General features: G+C 47.8%; 1 protein-coding gene across 1 annotated transcript; it reads left to right on the top strand.

Moving 5' to 3' along the window:
* Window positions 1-8,217: 8,217 nt before the first annotated feature.
* Window positions 8,218-14,690, top strand: LOC113608695 (putative uncharacterized protein encoded by MIR7-3HG). The gene is given in 2 exon segments (XM_027085406.1): window positions 8,218-12,091; window positions 12,304-14,690. Coding segments are annotated over 2 exon segments (330 nt in total). The 5' UTR covers window positions 8,218-11,982; the 3' UTR covers window positions 12,525-14,690.
* Window positions 14,691-15,764: the final 1,074 nt, after the last annotated feature.

Here is a 15,764-nt window from a genome sequence, read left to right as displayed (position 1 = left end):
CACTTAGGAAATTCCAAGGGTTTTAGGAGCTCTGTGCCAGGAACAGAGAAAAAGTCCAAATATATCTATATCTGTATCTATATCTATCCTATTATAAATCACAATATCACACCACTCCAAGCTCTTCCAACCACTTTCCTCTCTGCTTTTCACTCCTATAATCCTCTTGCTATCCTGCCCCATGACCCCAAAGCTTTGGGGTAAGCCTGTAACTCTCATTTCATAACCAACACATTGATTGATTGAGTCCCTCAGTCCTTAATCGCTCTTTGTCCTTCAAGCCTCTCAAACTCACCTGGCAAGACCTTGTTACAAAATGCACCCAACTGTCACACCCTGTTAGAATTTAGAAAAAAGAAAATAGCAAGTGATGTTGAGGATGTGGAGAAGTCGGACCCCTTGCAAACTCTTGGTGGGAATATAAAATGGTACAGCCACTGTGGAAAACTGTATGAACAGTATGTAGGTTCTCCAGAAAGCTAAATATATAATTACCATATGATTCAGCCATCCTACTTCTGGGTCTTTATCCGAAAGAATTGCAAGCGGAGTCTCAAAGAGATATTATCACACCCATGTTCATAGCAGCATTATTCACAGTAGTCAAGAGGTGACAGCAACCCAAATGTTCACTGACAGATAAATGGATAAACAAAATGTGAGCCATCCATAAAATGGAATATTATTCAGCCTTTTAAAAGGAAGGAAATTCTGACACACACTACAACATGGATGAACCTTGAAAATATTAGCCTAGAAAATAAACCAGACACAAAAGAATATTGTAAGATTCCACTTACATGAGGTACCTATAATAGTCAAATTCATAGAGACAACGTGGATTAGGGGTTACCAGGGACTGAGGGGAAGGGAGAATGGGGAGCTTTTGCTTTAATGGACATGGAGTTTCTGTCTGGGGTGATGAAAAAGTTTTGGAAATAGTGGTGATGGCTGCCCAGCATTTTGAACGTACTCAATGCCACTGAAATGTACACTTAAAGGGGTTAAAATGGCAGATTTTGTGTTATACATATTTTACCACAATAAGTAAGTGCACACACACTAAGTAATGGGATGTCATCTCCATGATTAGGTTATAAAAGACTGTGACCTCCATCTTGCTAGGAGACTGTTGTCTCCTGGGCTAATATGCTTTATTTTTAAGTTAGTTTTATTTTTATTATTATTATTTTGGCCACGCTGTGCAGCTTGCAGGATCTTAGTTCCCTGAGCAGGGATTGAACTTTCACCCTCGGCAGTGAAAGCGTGGAGTCCTAACCATTGGACCGCCAGGGAATTCCCACCATGGGCTAATATGCTTTAATGAAGCAATCCACAATGTTGGAGAGACCCGCAAGGCAAAGAACTGACAGCCACCTCCAGCAACAGCCCTGTAGGAACTGAGTCCTACCACGAACCACATGAGGTTGGAAGTGGATCCTTCCCCAGTCAGATCTCAGATGAGACCACAGCTCTGCCCAACACCTTGAATTCAGCCAGAAAGGCTCTAAGGCAGAGCACCCAGCTAAGTCACATCCAAACTTCTGACCCACAGACACTGTGAGATGATAAATATTGTTGTTCTCAGCCACTAAGTTTTGGGGTAATTTGTTACACAGCAATAGCTAACATACTATTATCATTATTATTACTATTATTACTGGCTTACATTTTATAAAGTGAATTAAGTATGTGGGCTTTAATAGACATACCTTTGAAGGGTGGAGTACCTTCCTCCTGGCTAGATGTTTGCCCTATTCTGAGCCTCAGTTTCTTCATATGTAAAATGGGGAAAAAAATGGGAGTAATGAGGATGAAATGCAGGTACACTGCTTAGCTGAGGCCCTCTACGTGGGAGCTGTCAGGTGCAGGGGCTCCTGTGATGAGGATGATGATTGGGGGCACAGGGACTGTCTCATCTCTGCCTTGTCTAGTGTTGCCCCATCTGAACACAGGCTCTGAGGTTGGTGAGCTTTCAGCAACTGTTTGTCAATGCTAGATCTGTGCCCCTCTGTTCTGCCTGTATACCCTGTTTGCGCATGGGGGAGTTCCTGGCAAGGGACTCTTCTGCGTGTACCCCTGGCTCCATCTGCGACCCTGAATCTGCTGTGTCCACCTTCACAGATGACACGTCCACGGGGGACCAAGGGCGATTGGGCTGCGGGCGATGGGCTTGGGGAGAGCTGGGGGAGGGAGGCAGCTCGCCTCGCTCACCGGATCCCCCCTCCTCGCCTCCTGCGAGTCTCGAGACCCTCAGCACAGCCACTTCTCCCCGGCACTTGGCAGAGAGGACACGCGGCAGGCGTTGCCCTGGCAACGCCGGGATGCCCAGCAACAAGTCCACGGCGCGTGTCACGTGCCCGGGGCAGACCAATCCGAGCGCCCGCCCGGAAGCGGGTCAGTCTGGGCCAAAGTCCGCCTCCCTCCCTCCTCCCTCCTTCCCCCACCGCCAGCAGTTCGGAGCTAATTACCGTAATTGCTGTGGGAGAGCTCCCGGATGCGAGGGGGCTGGGGCTGGGGGCTGGGCAGGCCCCGAGGGGTTGAGCAGGGAGGGCACGGAAGCAGGACCCTTTTACTCCAGCAGCCTCGCCTTTGCTTCCATAACCGCCATCAAAGCGCCATTAAGCGCCTACTGTGTACACCTACTGTAGGGGAGGAGAGTCGGCGCGCTTGCGGCAGGGTTGGAGATACTCGTGCTTGGGTATTTCTGGGTTTGGGGGCGCGAATCAGATCAATGGGTTTGATTCGTAAGATGCGTGGTCTCAGAGGAACTGTTCAATCGCTGTTGGCTTTATTGACACACACACACACCCTCCCCACAACCAGCCCTCCCAGTCCGCTAAGTCTCGATTTCCGCCGGTACGAAAACTACGGAAAATACGCTCTTGAAGGGAGTGTATAAAGGCTTAGCTCTGGATACAGGGGTTCGAATCCCATTTCGGCCTTTTACCGTAGCGTGACTCTGAGTCCCTTAACTTCTCTGAGCCTCTGATTCCTCATTAGTTAAAAAACAAATCGGGAGATCCCAATATCTATTCGTGGGAGATGTATTTATTGAGAGAACGTATGTGAGGCACATAGTAGGCATTCAGTAAACAGAAGCTAATCATCGTCATTGTCCCAGCTCTCAGTTATGGGCTGTGAGACCTCCCAAGTGTCATTTAATGGCTCCGAACTCAGTTTCTTCCATAGATAAAATGAAGGGATTAGATAAGGGGCCTCGTGCCAAGTTGGCTGTCACTGGCGTTTGTTTCCTTGAATATTTTTTTTTTTAAAGAAGCCTAAATCAGGGGCTTTCACGTGAAACTCTCCTGTGGGCATTTGAGTTTTCCATCCTTCGACTGGCTGATCTTTTAAATTCCTTCCAGTTCTTTGCTTTGTTCATACTTTCATCAACAAACATTAATTGAGCACCTACTGTGTAGTGAGCCACGCTGTGGGTCTGAATGCTCAGCCTCATAACAGAGAACATAGGCTCCAAGGACTATATATATATCATTGACCACAGGATGTGGCCCAGGATCTGAGTGGACAGGAGGGCATATCTGGCCTGCTTTCAGTTTCTCCAGGGCTGGTTCCCACCTCCAGCCTCATACTTGCTGTTCCCTCTGCCTGGACAGCTCTTTCCGCTGATTAACTCTCACCTTTCCTGTCCCGGTACAAATAGCCCAGCCTCAAAGAGGCCTCCCTGATACACGCACAACTTTTCTCCGCCTCAGCTACGGATGTGCTGCCCTCCACCACTGTGACTGTCAGGAATACTGTTCCTGTCCCCTCCTCTGAATTCTGTTCCTGTCCCCTTCTCTGCCACTAGGATAAGCAGTCAGAGGAAGGACAGTTGCAGGGGAGGGTTGTACTGGAAATTTTATCAATACTGTTTCTGAAGCATGTCTGAAAGCTTAGAAGGGAGAACACGGCGTTCATTCAGGGTCCTTCCAGGACTCAGGGCTGGAGAGGAAACCAGGTCTATACAGATTGGCAGCTTGGCAGCTCAAGAATCACCCTTCACAGACCGGGGGCTGGTCCCACTCAGGACACAGACACCAACCACGGAATGTGGCTACACATGGGGACTCTGGTTTCAAATGGCAGCCCTCTCCTCTTCCCTGCTCTGGTGTGGGCAAGCGTCTCAACCTCTCTGTGCCTGCTTCTGTCTCTGGGAAAGGGTGCTAATAGCAGGGAGCTAGGGATGTTAATGTGAGGATATGATGAGGTAGAGAGATCCCACACCTAGTGGGTGCTCAATAAATAGAAAATTGGTTTTGAAAACAGGTAGATACTGAGAGAGGAGGCATTCAAGGGAGCGTCAGGATGGCATGGGAGGAGACATCCAGCCCCAGCCAACTACCCTCTCTTGGTATAACATTAAGCTAGCAATCTGGCCTCTCTGTGCTTCCCTTTCCCCTCATCTTTCAAACAGGAACAAAACTCCAAGTTCTGGCCTCCTGGAGGGCAAGGGTGTAAGATCAGAGCAGATAACAACCTCAGAAGGGTTCTGGAAGGTTCTGGAACGCCCCAACCTGGTACCCACAGCATCACTCACAAATATCTATTGGGGCCCAATGTGTTCCAGACATTGCGTTTGGTGCTAGGACTGAAAGGAACTATGGTAGAGCCAAGGAAAAGAGCATCCAAGAGAGGGGTGGGAAAGCGGATTCTAATCTTGGCTGGGTCCCTGACATGCTGTGTGAGCTTGAGAAAGTTGCTTTCGCTCTCTGGGCCTCATCAAAAGGAGGGGGGGGCGGTCTTTGTAATAGGAAGACCTCCTTTCAGATCCCTCCTCTGCTCCCTCCTTGCTGCGTGTCCTTGGGGGAATCTCTCCACTTCTCTGGGCCTCGGTTTCCACATCTGAAAAATGGGATTCAGTTATTCTGCAGTGGCTGTGAGGAGTAAATGAGATCATTCATTCACTCAATGGCTATCAATTCCGAGCACAGGGAAATACAGTGGGGATTAAAATGGGCAAGATCCTTGTCATTTTAAAGCTCTAAGCTTATAGTTAATGACAGATAATTAAGCATTAGTATCATCATAATTATATTATACATAAAGTTCTCCAGTATGTACTTATTACATATAAAGTGGCAGTGTTTGGCACAAAATAGATGTTCAGGAAACACTAGGTCATATTACTGCAATAGTTCCAGGACACACACTGCAAGATGCTCCCCTCTGTCACAGGGTCTGAAGTGTTAAAATGCCTGACCTTTGGGGTGATTCTCCCTCAGGACTGAGACCTTCATTAGGGATTCCCTGGCGGCCTCAGGTGGGGAGGGCAACCTGTGTGTGGTCCTGTTTGTGCGCTCTGCCCCTTCTGGGTAAATGCCTCCATTAATCTCCCCCTGCCTGGGCTTGAGGGTCAGGTTTCAGGGCTCCAGGCAGATGTTGTCCAGAGTAGCCCTGTTTCCTTAATCCTTGGGGCTCCAGGAACTGTCCTTAGAAGAGAGAACAACAGGCCTGCTGAGGCCACCATCTGTGCATTCTCGATTTGTAAATGCTCATGAGGGTGGCAGGAAGGAGGTCTCTATAGTAACGGCTGAGGAAGGGGCTGCGTGTGTGTGCCTCTGAGTGTGTGTGTGTGTGTGTGTGTGTGTGTGTGTGTGTGTGTGTGTAAGGCAGGGGACAGGGAGGAAGAATCATCCCAGACCCTTAACTCTCACTCCTAAACCTTTATTTCTGCCGTGATGAGCTATTAATTAATACTCACTGCTGGCTTATTATCCCCAGAGATAATTAGCTACTATTCCTAAATGGAGTCTCCTGGGGAACATTTTCTAAAGAGATTCATTCATTTCTGCCCACCTGCACCTGCCTGGGATACAGGCAAATGTTGCAGATCCTGGGGACCCAGGGAGAGAAAAATGAACAAAGGGGACTCTCCGTGAAGCTGAGATTCCCAGCGAGATGACAAGGGCAGAGCTCGAATTAGCAAGGGCACAGTAAGTGATTTTTAAATGCCAGCTATGATGATTCTATTCTGGAAGGTGGAATGGAGCCTCCTAAGGTGCCACTGTTTGCAAGAGAAAGTCACCCCATCTGATTAAATGGACCAGTCAGACCCAAAGGCAGGCAAAAGGAGGAAACATTCTGCAACCAGTGGTCCTGACTCCAAATGTGCCAAGTCCAGATTCTTTCCCGGCCTTTGCACATGCTGTTCCTGCTGTCAAGAACACACTTCCTGCAACTTCACCCAGCTCACTCCTCCTCAGCCTAAGGTCTCAGTTTAGACAGTGTTGCATCCTCCAGGAAGCCCTCCTTGATTTACCCCTCCTTCCTTGACCTGGATGGGGGCAGGTGACTCCCTTGGGTTCCCACAGTGCCCCAAATCTCCTCCATCACAGCTTTGTTCACTGGGAACTGTAATAGCCTGGGACTATCTATCTCTCTTACTATACATTTTGTCAAAGACTATGTCTTGTTCCTGGGCTTCACTGGTGGCTCAATGGTTAAGAATCTGCCTGCCAATGCAGGAGACACAGGTTCGAGCCCTGGTCTGGGAATATCCCACATGCTGCGGAGCAACTAAGCCCGTGTGCCACAACTACTGAGCCTGTACTCTAGAGCCCACAAACCACAACTACTGAGCCTGCGTGCCAAAACTACTGAGCCCATGTGCCACAACTACTGAAGCCCGTGCACCTAGAGCCCATACTCCCGCAACAAGAAGCCCCCACAATGAGAAGCCCTCGCACAGCAACGAAGAGTAGCTCCCACTCGCCGCAACTAGCAAGAGCCCACGTGCAGCAACTAGCAAAAGCCTGCGTGCAGCAACGAAGACCCAACGCAGCCAAAAATAAATATATATATATATATTTTTTTTAAAGACCCAATGCAGCCAAAAATAATTAATTTTAAAAAAGACTATGTCTTGTTCTTCTATACATACTATTAAGTGAAAAAGAGCATTTTGCAAGGTATGAATAGAATGCTTCCTTATGTATTAAAAAAAAGGAAGAGAAGAAAATGCATACTTATTAGGTGGCTGAAAAAGAAACTGACAATACCAAGTGCTGACGAAGATGTGGAGCAATTGGAACTTCCATCCACTGCTCACAGAAAGGCCAAACAGTGTGGCCACTTTGGAAAAAAAATTGGCAATTTCTCTTTTTTAAAAATATTTATTTATGTGGTTGCATCGGGTCTTAGTTGTGGCATGCAGGATCTAGTTCCCTGACCAGGGATCGAACCTGGGCTCCCTGCTTGGGAGCACAGAGTTTTAGCCACTGGACCACCAGGGAAGTCCCTTGGCAATTTCTTATAAAGTCAAACTTACCAGGTCACCCAGCCATCCCACTCCTAGGTATTTACCCTACAGAAATGAAAACATACTGTCCACACAAACACCTGTACTTGAATGTTTAGAGCAGCTTTATTCATTATCTCCAAAACCTAGAGATGTCCCTGAACCCATCACCCCTGCACTGGTGAATGGTTAAGGAAACTGTGCTCCATCCACATAGTGGAATGCTACTCAGTAATAAAAAAGGAGCTGATTCCCAACATACACAACAACATGGATGAATCTCCAACGTATTATGCTGGTGAAAGAAACCAGTCACAGAAAGTTGCACACCATGTTATTCCTTTTTTTTTTTTTTTTTTTTTTTTTGCAGCATCCCCCCATCCCCCTTATGTGATTCCATTTAAATGACGTTCTGGAAAAGGCAAAATTGTGATGATGGATATCAGTTACCAGGAATTATGGGTGGGGGAGGGGATAGACTACACACCCCCACCCCTAATTAGGGGGCAGTGGGAACTTTGGGGGATGATGGAACTGTTCTGTATCTTGATTATGGTGTTGGGTACATGACTATGTATTTGTCAAGATTTATAGAACTGGGGACTTCCCTGGTGGTCCAGTGGTTAAGACTCTGCACTCCCAATGGAGGGGGCCCGGGTTACATCCCTGCTCAGGGAACTAGATCCCGCATGCCGCAACTAAGAGCCCACATGCCACAACTAAAGATCTTGCATGCTGCAACTTAAAAGATCCTGCATGTCTCAATGAAGATCTTTTTTTTTTTTTTTCAATGAAGATCTTATACGGGGCAATGAAGATCCTGTGTGCTGCAACTAAGTCCCGGTACAGCCAAAAAAAAAAAAAGAAAAGAAAGAAAGAAAAAGATTTATAGAACTATACACCTAAAATTTATAGAACTATATACCTAAAAATGTGAATGTTACTGTATATAAATTATACCTTAATATGTCTGCTTTATGAATTCTTTAAAAGGTTAAAGACATAAAAGATGTGTGTGTAGGATGATGTATAAATTCGAATATGCATACAGGACCTCTGGAAGGGAACAGGGAACAGAATGGACATTGACAAGAACTTAGACCTTAGAGTCAGCAGACCGGGGTCCCCATCCCAGCTCCAGCCCCCACTCACTGCAGTCTGTGGAGAAGGGGTTTGTCTCTGCCACATCTGTAAAATGGGGCATTTTGTATCTGCTCTGCAGCTTGGAAGAATTGGCAGGAGAATCTCAAAATTCTAGGTGTAAAGACGTTCTCTGCTCTCCTGGAGGTATGAGGGGGAACCCCAAAAGAAGGCAATGTTGGGGGAAGTGGTGAGGACCGTGAACTTTGGAACCAAGAGTCAGAGCTGTGTTCAAATCCCAGCTTTGTTGCTTGCTCACTTGCTTTCCAGGTGGCCTTGGGTTAGTTTCTTAGCCTCTCTGGGCCTCAGTTTCCTCATCTGTAAATTGGGGACAACAATGGTATAGGTATCTTACGGGGTCGCCTTAGGAATACTTGGCACGTAGAGTGTTGGGCACAGAGCCCCGCACAGAGTAAAAGCTTGAGCAGGGAGAGAAAGAAAGGGGGAAAGGTTTTTCTGTGTTTGTGATCTGCTCCTGTCCTGAGTGACCAGACCCCTGGCCATCTCTCTCTGATTAAATCTATTACCACCCTTGACCATCCTCCAACACATCCATCAGGGCCGGTACCCCTGCCCCCAGGGCTTTTACACCAACTGTCCCTTCAGCCCCATATTTGTCCTTTAAATTTTCCCACAGTCATCGCCTCCCCACCTTTCAGGTCTCAGCTCAGATGGCCCCACCCCAGAGAGATCTTCCCCAACCTCCAGCCTAAAGCAATGTCCCTCTCACCAGCCAATCCCACTCTACCACAGGGGCCAGCAAACTGTGGGCCTTGGGCCAAATGAGCTGCACCTGTTTTTACAAATAAAGTTTTATTGGCACACAGTCACATTCATCCATTTATATATTCTCCAAGGTTGATTTTGAGCTACAACAGCAGAGGGGAGTAGCCACAAGAGAGACCGGCTGGCCTGCGAAGCTGAAAATATTTACTTTCTGGCCCTTCACAGAAAGTTTGCTGACTCCAGCACTATCACAATCCCCCAGTCTGTTTTTTTCATAGCCATCATCTCTGTGTGAGGTTATCGTGTTCCTTTGTTTACTTGTTTATTATCTTCTACACTAAATGGAGGCCAAAAATCACATCAGCTTGGTTCCCTGTTGTATCTCCCAGTGCCCGGCACATAGCTGACATTCAAAAAAATTTTTTTTGTGTGGAGTAAACGAATGCATAAAGTAGGCTTGGGCAGGGGGAACAGATCTGGCCAAATTTTTCCAGAATGTTGGAGGAGGAGGGGGCTTAAGAAATCCTGTAAACAAACTCTTGTTGTAAATAAGGGGGGGTCAGACCCTGTGTACACTGCACAGCCTTGTAGAAGACAGTGACGGAGCCAGATCTCAGGGTTGAAAGGAAGAGCCTGGGGTCTGAGTCTTCTTGTTACTACAAAGCCCACCCCTCTGCAAAAGAGATGGAAAACGGGACAATGAAATGCAATGCATAATTTTGAATTGGATCCTGGCTTGGGAAGAAATACCATAAAGGACAGGACTGGGATGACTGGTGAAACTGAAATATGGACTCTGGATTAGACAGTGGTGTTGTAACAACTTTAACTTTTTGGTTGAGATCGTTGCATTAAGTTGCATAGCAGACTTGATCTTGGGGAATGCGTGCTGAAGTATTTAGGATGAAGGGGCAGTTGTGTTTGCAATTTACATGATTAGAACAGAGGCAAAGATCTCTATAGAGAAAAAGACAAAGAGAAAGCAAATGTGGCCAAATGTTAACGATGGGTGGGTGAATCTAGGTAAAGATGATATGAGAGTTTATTGCCTTGTTCTTGAAACTTTCCTGTGGGTGTGAATTTCTTTTTAAAAAAATAGAAAGTTTTTTTTTTTTTTTTTTAAAGAGGGAAACAAATAAATGAGGCAGCCACCCCCAGGCTGCATTCCTGTTTCTTCCTCTTCCTTTTGTAGCAGGCTCCCTGCTCCTCCTTTGGAGGTGGGAAGCCAGAACTGGCCTCCGCATGGGAGGCAGGATGGAAGAATTAAACCAGAGCGTTTCAGACGAACTCCCACAAGTCACATAGCTGACAGTGAATTTGTTGAGTACCTACTATGTGTTAGGATCCCCTACAGCTTCTGCACGCATCATTATGGGTTTGATTGAACTTTCTCCCAGTGTGTGTGGATGGGGCTAATCTTTGGTTTGGCACTTTGCTGACAAACGCTAGGTACCTTATCTGATGCTCCTGAATCCATGGGTGATCTACAGGCAGCTCATTTGTGAGGTCAAATTCCACAAAATGAGCAGCTCCTTCATAGGACGTTCATACTAGGGACAGCACAAGCTATGACACAAATCCCTCTATTGTCACACATACTACATTTGAGCATAGTTATAACTTCATGTCTTCACCCCCCCTAAAGGCAAGATGGGTTGCTGAATTCATGTATATGTCCCTGGTGCCTAATACAATAAAAGTCTGTTGAGTAAATAAATGAGTGGAATGTCTCAGAAAATAATAAATAGCTACATTATTGGGAAACTTATCATGTTCAGATTATTTCTAGTGCCATGCCATGCTGCACTGGAGCCTGAGGCAAAAGGAAAAATTAGTAATGCCGATCCTGTCTTTACTGATAAAGTTTGGTATTTTGTTCATTGTGGATTTTTTGCAGTAATTCTGATTTCTTAAAACATTGCATTGAAATATTATTTATCTTGATTACTGAGGGGTTTTTTTGTAGCCCCTTAAATTTTGCACCTGAGGCCAGTGCCTCCCTCACCCTAGCCCCAGTCCTGATTATTTATTTCAACATGCAATCCACACCATATCATTAATTCCTCATCTCAATGCTCTGAGAAGTTACTACCATCATTGCCATTTCACAACTGAGGAAACTGAAGCACAAAGATGTTTGATTATACCCAAATACCCACAGCAAGGAGGAGAAAAATCTGAGTTTGAACCCAAGTTCGTGTGTTTTTTGGCTCAGACCCTGCTCCATAAAGCAAAACAATACACTAAGTTATGAGTTGGGTTCTGAATCAAGGAATCGAAAGATCTAGGCTAGAGTCTCACCTCGGCCCCAGCCTCCTCTAAGCCCTCCAGTCCCACAGACCTCAGTTTCCCTATCTGGAACTGGACTTAAATATTCTGCACTGTGCCGTTTTTACCCCAACACAGTTTACTAGCTTTCTCTCTCCTGATCCAGCAATAGCACAAGCTGGGGATGGGGAGAAGCAGGTACTGGCCAGCGTCCCTGAGCCAACACGGAGTTCAGAGACCTAGGAGGGGGTTAGACCCTGTGGGAAGACCCTGAGGAACACAATGAGCGTTCCCTCCCCCTCCAGAAAACCCCTAACCCAGGTTTTGGGCAGATGCCAGACTTTTATTCTGAAGCTGAGGCCACAACCTATGAGGTAATCTTTGGAATTGCATTCGAGGCGGAGTCCCATTGGAAGGCTGGCGAAGCCCCTCCCTGGGTTCCCGGCGCCCCGCCTCCCCTGAAGCCCATAAAAGCGCAAGTCCCCGCCTAGGCAGCCAGTGGACACCTGCATCTGCCTGCAAGACGGGAAGCAGGTGAGGCACACAGGGGAAGGGCCGAAGCCGCGTGGGGGGAGGGGTGGTCTGAGGGATCCGGGCCCCTGTGAATGGCGCTGGTTTGCAGGTCAGCGCATGGACAGTTTCCCAGAAAGCGACAAAGACTGTGAAGTTTGACGGTCTGGAAAACGGAGACCAACCGCGCTGACTACCTGGGAGGTAAGTTCTGGAAACATGCCACTAGGTGAGGAGAAGGTATGAGTCCTAGTTATTGACCTCTCCGTCTCTCCCCCGCCTTGTGCCGGGAGGCGCACCTGGAAGAGGATCGGAGGGGAAAGAATTGTAGTGGAGGGGAGTTCCCAAGAGGGAGAAGAACAGAGGGGACTAGGGTGAGCTGGGGAAGAAAGGGAAGCAAATCAAGTTTTCTTCAGCACCGAGGTTGAGGACAGCTCTCCGACCAACAAGGAAGGAAACTGCTATTTATTTCAGCACCGAGACTCAGGACAGCGCCGCTCGGGGTCCAGGAAGGGAGCCACAATCTGCTTCAGCACCAGGGCTCCGGACAGCTCCTAGGGGGTTCCCGGAGCCGACTTCATTTCAGAACCAGGACACTGGACAGCTTCCCTGGTACCGGGAAGCCCCTGTCCCCTGACGGGGGAACAGAGGGTGGTCTGAAGTGTCTGACGTTTCTGGAGACTTGACCCTCATTTAATGGATCTTTCAACGAATTGTTTTCCAGATAAGCAGGTGAGATGAAACCGCACACAGAAAAAAATCTGTAATTCCCAACAGGTGAAATGGCCAATCCGTAGGACGGAGTGGGGACAGGCGCCTGCCAAGATGGCATTACTGTGCTCTTTCCAGACTTCTGTGAGAAGCATTGTGCCAAGCATGTTACATACATTATATCATGCCATCTTCAGCCCCAGGACATGGGTGTTATTACACTCAGGTGACAGGTGAGGAAACTGAGACCCAGAGAGGGGCAGGGACGTAAGAAGCCCAAGGGCTCTCAGCCCAAGGGTGAAGCTGCAAGTCAACCCCACATTTGTCCAACTCCAAAATCCATGTTTCTGATATGGCTGGGTGGGAGTTGGGCCCTTGGAGATCAGACCCTGCCTCTCTCCAGGAGGACCAGGAACAGGAAACAGGGGGCAGTGGAGAACAGGTGTTATGGCTTAGCTCAGGTGAGGGGAAAGAGCTGGGTGGGGATCTCAGACGTGGGGCAGACGGTGGCGAAGACGACTGGAACGGTTGTGGTCTAGTGCTGTGTGGAAGACTAGTGATTTTGTTGTTCTGATGTACTATGACAACAAGTCACAGCTTCCTCATAGCGTGGACTCCCGTCGACCCCCGCCCAAGACGAACAAGCAAGTGTGAGGGCTGGGGGCTCAGGGAGGAATCACTTCCACCCAGGGGTTGGGTTGACTAATTCCACAGAATAAAGGCAGGGGAGGGAACAGAATAGGGGCATGCACCCCATGAATACACAGCAGTGTGTGGTGTTGGCCATGTCACTCCTATGCCCCCACGGGCCTGGAACTACAAAATATCTGACTCTGAACCCAGGACTCTTAACCATCTCACTACACTTTCCTGGAGGATCAATGAGGGAACAACCTTTGAAGGCCTCCCTAGATCAGGATTCTGGGGAGACTTTTCAATAAAAGTTCTGTGGAATGATTTTTTTTCTCCCCCCACCCTACCATCAGTTCCATGGACCAATTACAGAACACGTGTAAACTTGCGTCTAGTAGGTGGGCTGTGGCATCATCAAGGCTCACCCCCAATTCTCTGTGACACCCTAATCAAGTCACAGACACGACATTCGGCTCAGCCCAGCCTACGAACAGCCTTTGCCTTTGTTGTTCCCTCAGCTTGGAATGGATGCCGCCACCCCGAGTGCCCCATGGCACATTCTGCCTCCTCATCCAAGTCTCATTTCATCGAGGGAAACTTTCTTTGTTGCCTCACCTTTCCCCACGTCAAGTCTACATTAGACATTCTCATAGACCCGGGATATCTTCCACCTGGCACTTAGTCTAATTATTTTTGTGTTACTATTTACAGAACTGTCTCCCCCATGATACTGTGAGCTCCATGAGGGCAGAGACTGTGTTTGTATTTTCACTGCTGAGTCCCCGGCACCCAATCCAGGGCCTGGTACACAGCAGGTGCTCAATAAATATTTGTTGACTCAATAAAGGCATAAGGGAATAAACCAATACATCAATCAATAAGTGAATTGATGGTTTCGGCGCACGAAGACCCTACTTCTCCTCGGTCTCCCCCACAGAGATACCACAGGGTGATGGTTGATGCAGGTGTTTATTGGGAAGTATAATTAAATTTGTGGACACTCAAGGGCCGGCCAACCAACTAATGCCCCAGGAGACAGCCAGACTCGTTTAATTAGCAATTATGAGGCATTGATTCCTCATTAGCTCTGGCAACCCCTGTCTCCCTCCTCAGCCCCAGACAAACGAAATCTTTCTCTCTCCCGGGAGTACTGCCTCAGTGGGTCCATTAACAAGCAGAGAAGATATGATTACAAGACACCTAAATGCCAGAGGCTCTTCATGAACGAGGAGCGGAGAGAGAGTCCAACATCTGGGTTAAGGCTAACTGTGAGAGGCTTTCTGGTATATTTAGAATTGTTCTCTGGGAATGGGAGCGCTTTCAGATACGAAAAGGCACCCAGATACTGCCCTTTAGGGACACCAATGAAAGAGGAGGTTCTGCCCTGGTATTTTTTTTTTTAATCTTATTTATTTATTTATTTTATTTTTGGCTGTGTTGGGTCTTCTTTTCTGTGCGAGGGCTTTCTCTAGTTGCGGCGAGCGGGGGCTACTCTTCATCGCGGTGCGCGGGCCTCTCACCGTCGTGGCCTCTCTTGTTGCGGAGCACAGGCTCCAGACGCGCAGGCTCAGTAGTTGTGGCTCACGGGCCTAGTTGCTCCGCGGCATGTGGGACCTCCCCAGACCAGGGATCGAACCCATGTCCCCTGCATTGGCAGGCAGACTCTCAACCACTGCACCACCAGGGAAGCCCCCTGGTATTTCTATGAATATCTTTCCCTAGGTGTCTCACCATCACTCCAAATTAATAATGTCAAGGTGAACGCCCAATCCACCCAAGCCCCAACTTGCCCCTGCCCTCCATGCCCCCATCATGCGGCAGGCTCTCCACATTCCAGAGACCCTCCCCCTTCCATATTCTCCAAGGCAAGTCATTCTCATCAAATCTGTCCTCTTCTCCAGCCCCCTACCTCCATCACTGCCTGGTCGTCTCATAGTCTCTTCCCTCCTCCCCCAAAACACACACACACAGCCAATTCATTCGCCACATACAGTGAGGGGTCTTTCTAGAACACAAATCTGATCAAGTCCCACCCTTGCCTTCAACACTTCCAAGACTCCCACTGCCTGCAAGATAAAATTCAAATATCCTCACACAACTTGCATGATCTGGCCCTTCCGTGCTGAGCGTAATTGCCTATCATTTCCCCCACCAGCGACACTCAATAACTAGCTCACTCACGACCATCTCTTGCTTGAATTCTCCAATATTTAAAAAAATTTTTTGGCCACGTCACACGGCATGTGGGATCTTAGCTCCCTGACCAGGGACCGAACCCACAACCCCTGCATTGGAAGCACAGAGTCGTAACCACTGGACTGCCAGGGAAGTCCCCGAATTCTCCAATTTTATTTATTTATTTAAAATTTTATTTGTTATTTTTGGCTGTGTTGGGTCTTCATTGCTGCGCGCAGTCTTTCTCTAGCTGCGGCGAGCGGGGGCTACTCTTCTACTATTCACTGCGGTGGCCAGGCTTCTCTTGTTGCAGAGCACAGGCTCTAGAGCGCATGGGCTTCAGTAGATGTGGCGCGTG

This window comes from Aethalodelphis obliquidens, unplaced genomic scaffold (genome assembly GCF_003676395.1).
Source record: "Aethalodelphis obliquidens isolate GAN/ISIS:26980383/991018 unplaced genomic scaffold, ASM367639v1 scaffold53, whole genome shotgun sequence".
NCBI lineage: Eukaryota > Metazoa > Chordata > Mammalia > Artiodactyla > Delphinidae > Aethalodelphis > Aethalodelphis obliquidens.
This window is presented reverse-complemented; position numbering and strand designations above follow the sequence as displayed.